This window comes from Lemur catta, chromosome 5 (assembly GCF_020740605.2).
Source record: "Lemur catta isolate mLemCat1 chromosome 5, mLemCat1.pri, whole genome shotgun sequence".
Classification (NCBI taxonomy): domain Eukaryota; kingdom Metazoa; phylum Chordata; class Mammalia; order Primates; family Lemuridae; genus Lemur; species Lemur catta.
Window position 1 is genome coordinate 34,948,609 of NC_059132.1, and position 10,807 is coordinate 34,959,415.

Here is a 10,807-nt window from a genome sequence, read left to right on the forward strand (position 1 = left end):
AAAGGTGGCCTTGGGAACACTCACGGCTGCTAGGCCAGGTTTTAGGGACATCTTTGTTTTGGGCCTAGCCCTGATTCTATAGACCTGGGACAAGGCAAGGCCTGGGGACTTGGACTGGGCACTGAGTCCCAAATTCCTCTGCCAGACACTATTTCTTGACTTATGCTGTGAGCAACTAAGTCCCCAGTATTTCCTGCCAGAGGCTAAGTCCCCTCTTCCATTCCAGAGCCTCAAACAGAGCTTCTCACTTCTTAACTTGTCTTATAGACAGTTTCATCTTAGAGTTCATTCATTTCTTCATCCATTGTTTCCTGAGCATATTTTGATAGTCGGCATTCTTCTCAGGGCAAGTAAATGAGGCAGTGAACAAAACAGATAAAAATTCTCATGAAGTTTCTATTCTAGAATTGGGGACAATAAATAAGCAAAGTAAAATATATAGTATAAGTGCTAAGGAGGGCCGGGCGCAGTGGCTCAGGCCTGTAATCCTAGCACTCTGGGAGGCCGAGGCGCAAGAATCGCTTGAGCTCAGGAGTTCGAGATCAGCCTGAGCAAGAGCAAGACCCTGTCTGTACAAAAAAGGTAGAAAAATTAGCCAGTGTCATGGTGTGCACCTGTAGTCCCAGCTGCTTGGGAGGCTGAGGCAGAAGGATTTCTTGTACCCAGGAGTTTGAGGTTGGGGCAAGCTACAATCATGGCACTGCACTCCAGCCAGGGCGACAGAGTGAGGCTGTGTCTTATAAAAAAAAAAAAAAAAAACAAGTGCTAAGGAGAAAAATGGAGGAAAGTAGAAATGGAGTGGAGTGGCAGGCCTGGTTCAGAATTTTTAGTAGATCAGTCAGGAAGGAGTCTTCCAAGAAAGTAGCATTCGCATGGAGGCTGGAGGGTGGTGCAGATATTTGGGGAAGCAGCAACAGCAAGTGCAAAGTGAACCACTAACCTGGCCCATTCAGAGAACTCAAGGGGATCTGAACAGCTTCAGTCTTCGGTCTTCATGAGCAAGGGGCAGACTAATTGGAGTGGGGTCCAAGGGTGGAGTGTTATTGTGGGGGCCTGTAAAGACTGGGTATCATCTGGGGATCTTAGATTTTATGAGACCGTTGGGAGGTTTGGCCAGCCTTTGCCTGAAAACCAGAGTGATGGGCAGCTCATTACCTGTCTGAGAGCTCATTCTAAGCCCCACGCAGTTCCTACCAGTAGAAAATCTGAGAGTTGAAATCTGTTTTTGAATCCCTCTCATGGCAGTCTTTGGATTATTTACATATAAATGAAGGGAATGCTGTAGTATAGAATATAGCTTCTCGATTTTAGTAAGAATTTGCATATAATCTGTTACCTTAACTGTGTAAGGTGAGCTGGCTGGCAGATGGGTCCCTGCAAGTGCTGTGGGCTCTGTCTTTGGTTTGACTCTGTTCTGCCAGTGACATGTATAAGTGGATGTGGATGACTTAAGCAGAGGTGTAATATATATTTGGATAGTAGTCAGGATTTTTAAAAAAGTAAGAAGACTTCAATTGGCTATGATGATGGAGCAAAGAAAAGATGAACTTTTAACGGTTAAGTCCTGTTCATTGTTACAAAAGGTAGAAGCTAGAGGTGGAGGATGTGGCTAAACAATAGTGTGTGTGAAAACCGCCAAGGAAGTTCAGCTGACTACAAGGTCAGAGTAAGTCACTGTGAGTAGGCTTTGGCTGTGAATGCTGAAGTTGCATTACTGATCAGGGCCAGGATGGGTGATGGTGGAGGGTGAGTTCAGTGACAACTGGAGCATGCCCAGAGGAGAGTTATGCGAAAAGGAAGGGACTGCAAAGCCAGGTCCATGAAATAGGAAGGTCCCAAGAAGCAACTCCTCCAAAGTGATCATCCAGCATCTCCCTGTGCCTCCTTCCTACACCCTAGCCCCACCCTGCCCTTTTAAAGGCTTTGCCCTTGGTTGGAGCCTGAGCCATCAGCGTTGCCATCTTCCTGGCCCTGCCATGCAGTTGACTACCACTGTGAGTCAGTTCATTTTCACAGGGTTTCTGACCTTCTTCATTGCCCTCCCTTCTGTCCCCACTGTCAGCCATTGTGCCTGCACATTTCCTGGATTATTGCCGCAGATTCATCCCTGGCCTCCCTCTTTCTACAGGTGCCCAAATCACACCCCAGAGTTTCCCTAACACAACTTAGGTTTCTCTCATTCCCCCCTCACCTCACGTTTGTTTCTGATGTGCCTGGTCTAGAACATCCTCCCTCCCATTTACTAAAATCCTTGCCTTGGCTTATATCCCATTTCTTTCAGAAAACCTTTCTATATTTTCTCTGAGATGTACTCAGCCAGGCACAGAGGCATGTGCTTGTAGTCCCAGCTGCTTGGGATGCTGGAGTGGGAGGATTGCTTGAGCTCAGGAGTTTGAGGCCAGCCTGGGCAACATGGAGAGACTTCATCTCTTGAAAAAAAAGATTTACTCCTCCTTGGGGAACCCCCCTCCCCCTCCCCAGTACTCCTATCTTGGCTCCAGCTGTACCAGAATTGACAGTTACGCAGCAGACTCTTGTCTTCCTACTCAGTCATAAGGAACCTGACGTTAGGGCTGTTGTGCGCGTATCCCACACGGTTTCCCAGATCCATTTTTCTAGATAGAAGGTAGCTCTGAATATAGTGTGAATCTCTCCCATCCAAAGTCAAGAGCACCTTCACAGGCAGCCCTGGGCCCTTGGTAAACACATGTGCAGGTGAATTGGATGAGAGCCAGTTTGGAGGCTGCTGTTAAACGCAGGGACACATTGAAGCTTTACATAAAGCCAGAGATCACAGGGAGACAGTGTGGGACCTATCATAAGAACCATCTCTCTACCACTTTGTTCCCCAAAAGTGAAGTAAGGAATGCTCCAACAGAGGCTGCACGAGGGCACGCAGGCCGATGCACTCACTCTGTGGAGGAACAGAGTCACCTCCGAGGTGCCTTTCAGCTAACTCCTACTTTGATTGTTGGAAGACCATGTTTTAGTAAATTTATTTGTCATGAAAATTTGAGGCCCTAATAGGGCTTCAAGTAATTATAATTACTATTATAAATGTATCAATATAAAAACTTTTGAAAGTGGCTTCTAAACCTGTAATACATAAAAAGTAGAATTGATCCCTGGATGTTTCTAAAGTTACATTAAGAGGCTGGTTTTACTCACAGTGCTTGACAGTCAGTTGTCAGTACTGCAGGTAGAAGAGCAACTGTTGGAGTCAGACTGGCGTTCTAATTCTGGCTCCAGCACTTTTGGGGGTTTTTTCTGCTGTATTGCCTTGGGCAAGTGACTAAACTTCTCTGCTTGTTTTATGTAAAATGAGGATAACAGTATTTACATCATGGGGTGGCTATGAGGATTAAAGGAGATAAAAGTACACACGGTTCCAGGACATAGTAAGTATATTAAGCAATCAATATTAATTAGGATTACTTTTTAACGGTATTGAAGGCAAAGAAGCTTCATTTCAATATATATTTTGAATTTTTAGTAGGTAGCTCTCACTGAAATGTGGATGCTGAGTTTTGCATCAGCAGCTTGCTGAAGGCCTGCTTCCCCTACACCAGCCTGTAGGCCCCAGAGATCTTGCATTTGCGAGGCCACTCACACATACCACTGATTCATCCCCATAGGCCAAGGTTGTTTGACCCATTAGGCTGCCAGAGTTGATTTGAATCCTTTAAGTCAAGTCTATTGGAGGCTTGTGGGGTGGATAAAGGATAGCAGTTAACCTAGTTAACTTTTTTTAGCCACTTGAATTATTTAGAAATTTGGAGATCTATTCCATCTATGTAGTTTATATGATTCTTTGTATAAGTGATTCATTGTATCTTCCTCAAAACTAGGTTATTTGAAATAGTAAGATCATTCAACTGATTGCACTGACCACAAACTATTTGCAGGCGATGTTGCAGTAAAGATCCTCAAGGTTGTTGACCCAACCCCAGAGCAGTTCCAGGCCTTCAGGAATGAGGTGGCTGTCCTGCGGTGAGTAGAAAGCTGTTCTGTCCAGCCCCCCATGGTGACAGGGTTGGGGGAGGGTGCAGGACTACAGAGGAAGGTGCTGCATGGCAGCTGGGTCTGGTGGGTGCAGTCAGGGCACATGATGGAGTTCCTGTGGTTGGATGCTCCTCCCTTAGGAGCAAGGGGATGTTTCCTTCCAGTTTATGTGGTTGTCAAGCCTTTAGAAGATTCCCGTTTCATGAGAATACCCTCCTGGGCACACTGAACTCAATAGCCCAGGTCTGTCTCTGGGTTTTGGTTGGAGGTAGGGAGATATAGGTCCTATTTTTACCTTTATTTCCAGGAACCCTTTTTGTAGCCCAGTTGCCTTATTCTTGACTTCCAAACCTTCAGGTTTCAAATCTTTGAGCCACTATTTAGACTTGGAGGAATAAGTTACATAATGGTAGCTTATACAGAGGAGGAAGGGTCCTTCTGACCCCCAGTGGGAGAGTCATAAGTATCCCGGTAAAAAGGCCAGCACTGAGGTCAACTAATGGTGAGTTCCTTTGTTTGCTCAGAACACCAACTGGATTATCAGCTGTCTCACGCTTTTGCTTTTCCAGCCTCCCCCACATTGGGAGTGCGGGTGGTGTCCCGAGCACACAGAATCCGGTGTCCATGGGAAGCAGAGTAGGCTTCCCTGAGTATTTTCTCTCCCCTCCCCAGCAAAACACGGCATGTGAACATTCTGCTCTTCATGGGGTACATGACAAAGGACAACCTGGCAATTGTGACCCAGTGGTGTGAGGGCAGCAGCCTCTACAAACACCTGCATGTCCAGGAGACCAAGTTTCAGATGTTCCAGTTAATTGACATTGCCCGGCAGACGGCTCAGGGAATGGAGTGAGTAAATGGCCTGATGACTCTCTTTGGGGCCCCAGCATCGACCTGTCCCTAAATCAGAACCAGGATCCAGAAAAGCCTTCTAGTCCAATAAGTGATTCAGTGATGTCTTTGCACAACTGAAAAATGAGCCTCTGAGCTGGGTTGAGGGATCAGTTATTAGGAATGAGAATTTCAGATTCCTCACCCAAGTGAGGTTGCCCCCTTGGGGCTCAGATTCAGGCTCCAGCTGCTCCCCTCGATCTCTCCAGAGACCTGAGAGTACAGTGGGGGTAGGTGCCTTCTGCTTGCACAGCTGTGGCAGTGGCCTCTGCTCGATGTCTGAGGCATGGCCCATCCCCAAGCGTGTGTGTTCCACCTGAGGGTTTGACCGGATGTTGCTTTTTGGGTATTGTCCTTTCAGAGGAGACTTTTTAAAGGTCACCCTCAGCTTCTCCATTAGCTACTGCTGTCCTGGGTGTGTGCTTGACACACTTCTCCGTGAAGAGGGGCGTGTGTGTGCGCCTTTCCTGCCTCACCCAGGGAAGTGCTTCTCAGGCTTTGCCTCTGAAGTGCCCCCGTGGCGGAGGGGCAGTCCTCATAGCCTCACCTAACTCTGCTTGCAAGTACTACATACATCCTCATACTCTGTCTTTAAAATTCATATGGAAGTTACATTCTGTGTATTTTAAGAAGTAAGTAGTCAGAATTACTTTCAAGAAAAAACTTGAGATGTGCATTTATTGAGAAAAAAATGTATTGATATAAATCACATACCATGAAACTCATCCTTTTAAAGTGTACAATTCATTAATTTTTTATATTTAGAGTTGTGTAGCTGTAACCACTACCTAATTTTAGAACATTTTCATCACTCCAGAAAGAAACCCCATTAGCAGTCACCCCCTATACGTCCCACCCTGTGACAGTCTTTCTATGACTTTGCCTGCTTTGTACATTTCATATAAATGGAATCATGTAAGGTGTGATAGTCATATACTGCCTAACGACATTTCGGTCAGCAACAGACTGCACGTGGGATAGTGGGCACACATGGTGACCATTTCTGTGTTTAGAGACACAAATACATTGTGTCACAGTAGCCTGCGGTACTCAGTACAGTCGCATGCTGTGCAGGCCGTACCTCAGAGCCTAGGTGTGTCGTGGGCTCTACCATCTAGGTTTGTGGAAACGCACCCTGTGATGTCGGTGCAATGATTAAATCACCCAGCGATGCCCATTTCTCAGAAGACATCCCTGTGACTAAGCAACATAGGACTGTGTATATAAGATGTGCTCTTTTATGCCTGGATCCTTTAGCATGTTTTCAAGGTTGGTTGTAACATGTGTCGGTACTTCAGTCCTTTCTGTGGCTGAATAACATTCCATTGTATGGGTAAATCACATTATTCATTCATCGATTGTTGGACATTGGGTTATCAGAATTACTTTTGAGTAATAATGGATGCTTAAAGAAGGGTCAGCATGTTTGTGCCATGGCCTCCCCCTTCGGTAAGGAGTGATGTGGACCAGGCTGACCTGTGTGTAACACCCCACTGGGAGCCAGGCCTTCAGGTGGCTTTACTTCTTAGCTGCAGTTTGAAACTGCTTTCTACCCATGTTCCTCAAAGTGTTTTTAATAGATTTATTTTCCCTTCACAGCTATTTGCATGCAAAGAACATCATCCACAGAGATATGAAATCCAACAGTATCCTTTGGTTGTTGAGTTTCTTTTGACTGTTCAGTTCTAAATTTAGGGAAAACAGAAGGGAGCCTTTTTATCACAAGTGGCTCTTGGTGCCAGGGTGATATCTTGGTGTCTTTTTAGGGAAAGAGGCAAAGGAGGGGAAGAAGCAAAAATCACAAAGTTCTTTAAGAAACAAAATTTTGGCTGGGGTGTGGTGGCTTATGCCTGTAATCCTAGTACTTTGGGAGGCCAAGGTGGGAGGATGGCTTGAGCTCAGGAGTCGGAGAAAAATCCCTTCAAAAAATAGAAAAATTAGCCAGGTGTTGTGGTGCATGCCTGTAGTCCCAGCTACTTGGGAGGCTGAGGCAGGAGGATTGCCTGAGTCCAGGAGTTTGAGGTTGCTGTGAGTTCCGATCCGGCCACTGCACTCTATCTGGAGTGAGAGAGCAAGAATCTGTCTCAAAAAAATAAATAAAATCTAAGGTATACCTTAGGATTGGCATGGCCTTCAACAGCTTCTGCTTACCCTGTACTGTGATGAGAGTGATCTCTAGGGAAGGTCCTTTCTAAGTTTATCTCAGCAAAAATAATTTGGAAACATTCCCACCAGAATTGAGATACATGTTTGGGTTAAGCTTGAAATAGGCATAATTTTATTACTCTGTTTATTACCCAATTTAACTTGGGAGGATTGGGCTTTTGTCTTTTATGTTTATTTCTAGTTTATGGACAGTGTGTGTGTATCTGGTCAGAAAGTAGCTATAAGCCAAATGTTGCAAGATCTCCAAAATTACTACTTAAAATCGTGTTTTCTTGAGTGTCCACAAGTGGTTTTCTTAAAGGTCACTGTTGAGGCCGGGCGCGGTGGCTCACACCTATAATCCTAGCACTCTGGGAGGCTGAGGCGGGCGAATGGTTCGAGCTCAGGAGTTCGAGATCAGCCTGAGCAAGAGCGAGACCCCATCTCTACTAAAAATAGAAAGAAATGATTTGGACAGCTAAAAATATATATAGAAAAATTAGCCAGGCATGGTGGCACATGCCTGTAGTCCCAGCTACTTGGGAGGCTGAGGCAGGAGGATCGCTTGAGCCCAGGAGTTTGAGGTTGCTGTGAGCTAGGCTGACACCACGGCACTCTAGCCCAGGCAACAGAGTGAGACTCTCTCAGGGAAGAAAAAAGAAAAAAAAAAGTCACTGTTGGAAACAGTCCCTCCCCATTTCTAAGACTTAATTTATTTTTGTAGAAGGGAGAATGAAGGAAGGTGTTTTTAAAGGCATGGAATTTAACAAATTTTGAATCCACCACCTTGCCCTACAGCTGAACTTTGTTTCTTAGCCAGGGAGAGGCATGATACTGGTGTTGAGTTGGATTTGGGGACATAGCCTGTTTGGGGTACAAGTCTAAGGCATGGAACACCTTTCACTGGTAGAGTTTTTGGGCAGGCAAGCATTATATCACGAAAACAGACACCACAGATTTGAGGAGGTGTGAATTCCTGGGCACCAGCAGGTCACAGATTGGACTTAAACTGCCTGACTTCTTTACCCAGAAGCAAGCTGACTTTGGTTCTGTTTGAAGTCGCCAAGTGGCACCAATGCTAGTGAGAAATTTCTTATGACGTTTAGCCCTCAGTAAGGGATTTACTATTTTGTTAACCACTCGTGTCAGTTGCTCATTTGAGGGGGACATAGGCAGAAACAACCGTAAGCCATTAGCAGGCCATGCTTGGCCCTCTGGGGAGCACCCAAGGGCAGCCTCTGCTCGTCTTGGGGTTTCAGGCACCTCTGTTACATGGGGAGGTCACAAGGCCAGGGACCTGGCCCCTAGATGTGGAAATGGGGAAAAGAAGCAGGTGGAGAACTTTGGCTTGTTTTCGGCTGGGGCCAAATAATCTGGCACACTGGGCAATCCCTGTCTGCCTCCTGGAAGAAGGGTCATTTCAGAAGCTTCAGAAACCACAGCAAATGCAGCAGAGAGGGCTGGGACGGAAGGGAGCTGGAGAAAGTAGTGTTATAATGAACTTTGGGAAGTTTTTCAAAACTAACTTGACCATTCTTTTGAAACCAGAGTCCTTAACAAGCATTGAGATATATTTCTCCACGAAGGCCTAACAGTGAAAATCGGAGACTTTGGTTTGGCAACAGTAAAGTCACGCTGGAGTGGTTCTCAGCAGGTTGAACAACCCACTGGCTCTGTCCTGTGGATGGTGAGGAACCTGGGCTCCCACTAGCTGCGTTCAGGTACAGGGCGAAAAGGAACGCCCTGGAGCTGTGTGCAGGCTTAAAGCATTCCTGTTTGTGTCCCCAATGTCAAGATGACCCCCAATGTCAGCTAGCCTGGGGCAAATGTGGATTTCCTCGAGGAAGGTGAAGGTTAGAACCATTCTGAAGCTTAGTGTGGATAGGAGTCAGCAAGCTAGGGGATGGAAGTGCGGCGTCCTGGGCAGACAGGATTCCTGAGCTGGCTTTAGCCGGTGCCTGAGAGTCAGAGTCCTCTGGGGAAGAGGAATGGACTCTTTATAACTGATGGGACGGCCTGGTCCCTGGATGTCTGTTGGGCCCATCACATGGTGCTGAATGCACTTTGTCCTTGTAGGCCCCAGAGGTGATCCGAATGCAGGATAACAACCCATTCAGCTTCCAGTCTGATGTCTACTCCTATGGCATCGTGTTGTATGAGCTGATGACAGGGGAGCTTCCTTACTCCCACATCAACAACCGAGATCAGGTGAGTCTGCCTGGCGCCTAAGGACCAAAGCTGTGGGAGTCCCTGGGCTTCCTGCCAACCTCAGCGGCAAAAGGGTTCATTGATCCATTTGCTCAGCTGTTTTCTTTCCCTTAGATCATCTTCATGGTGGGCCGAGGGTATGCCTCCCCAGATCTCAGTAAGTTATACAAGAATTGCCCCAAAGCAATGAAGAGGCTGGTAGCTGACTGTGTGAAGAAAGTTAAGGAAGAGAGGCCTCTTTTTCCCCAGGTAAGCCTTAACTCGGGGTGCCGGGACTGCATTAGTTAAAGCAAGAGTTCTTAACAATAGCAGTAGGGGGAGGCATTTTGTTTTGTAGGGAGGGGACCCGAGTCCTGCAACAGATGGGGAGGTGATACAGCCTGTGTCTCTGGACTCCTGAGTGAAGGCTGCTGCTGAGGAAGCACCAAGCCCCAGCTAATAGGACCATTCTGGGCCTTGTTTCAGATCCTGTCTTCCATTGAGCTGCTCCAACACTCTCTGCCGAAGATCAACCGGAGCGCTTCCGAGCCATCCCTGCACCGGGCGGCCCACACCGAGGATATCAATGCTTGCACGCTGACCACGTCCCCGAGACTGCCCGTCTTCTAGTCGACTTTGCACCTGCACTCAGGCCGCCGGGGGAGGAAGGGAAGTCAGCAGGCACCACTTTTCTGCCCTTTCTATGGGGGCAGAGCACGTTGTCAGAGAAGCTGCTGCTAAGACCTTCTAGACTGCTCACAGGGCCTTAACTTCACGTTGCCTTCTTTTCTACCCCTTTCGGCCCTGGGAGGGGGAAGCCATTCGAGATGCTGGTCTGTCCTGCTCCCTCCCCTCATGCCCCATGCTCAGGGCCCAACCTCCAGATGCACACGTGGATGCTGATGGCAATACAAAAGCTGGGGCCCCAGCTGTTGGCTAAGTGAGTACTCTTAGGGGCAAGTAAAGGTAGCAAGCAGTCCAGCCCTGATGTGGGGACACGTGGGACTTTGGAAATCAGCTTCTGGAGGAATCCGTATCACAGGAGGGACTTTCTTCAGAGAGAGTGGTGCAGCACCAGACATTTTGCACATAATGCACCAAGCAGCCCAGGACTGCTGAGATTCCGGCTGCCTGAAGGAGCCTGCTTTGGTACTATGGAACTTGGGGACACGTCCTCCTTTCACAGCCTCTGAGGTGTCTAGTGCATGGGGATGGTTCCAGGCGAGGCACTTGGCCTGCCCTCCCCGTCTTGGCCCTCTCAGGGAGCAGTCTGCCATCATGCTGAATCTCGTCTTCCAGGAGCTGCCCCTATGGGGTGGGCCGCAGGGCCAGCCTTGTTTCTCTCATCACCATGTGGATGCAAGGAAGCCAGGAGCACAGGTTTTCTTGATGATTTGGGTTTTAATTGTTTTTATTGCGCCTGACAAAAAATAGTTATCTGATGGTCCCTCAATTATGCTATTTTAATAAAATAAATTAAATTTAGGTCTAATGGCTGTTACCTCCTTTTCAAGTAATACTGAGCTCACACTTTGAACCCTCCCTTTGTTCACACCCTTGAGCAGAAGCAGAAAATGGGCCC

At 47.2% G+C, this 10,807-nt stretch overlaps 1 protein-coding gene across 3 annotated transcripts in view; it reads left to right on the forward strand.

Moving 5' to 3' along the window:
- RAF1 (Raf-1 proto-oncogene, serine/threonine kinase) overlaps window positions 1-10,710 on the forward strand; it is a 75,756-nt gene extending 65,046 nt beyond the window's left edge. For all 3 annotated transcript variants that reach the window (XM_045551508.1, XM_045551509.1, XM_045551510.1), the window contains 7 exons: window positions 3,906-3,990; window positions 4,675-4,851; window positions 6,493-6,539; window positions 8,607-8,725; window positions 9,115-9,246; window positions 9,361-9,495; window positions 9,712-10,710. In XM_045551508.1, coding sequence (XP_045407464.1) covers window positions 3,906-3,990; window positions 4,675-4,851; window positions 6,493-6,539; window positions 8,607-8,725; window positions 9,115-9,246; window positions 9,361-9,495; window positions 9,712-9,855 — 839 coding nt within the window. In that variant the 3' untranslated portion in view covers window positions 9,856-10,710. The remainder of the gene's footprint in view (window positions 1-3,905; window positions 3,991-4,674; window positions 4,852-6,492; window positions 6,540-8,606; window positions 8,726-9,114; window positions 9,247-9,360; window positions 9,496-9,711) is intronic.
- Window positions 10,711-10,807: the final 97 nt, after the last annotated feature.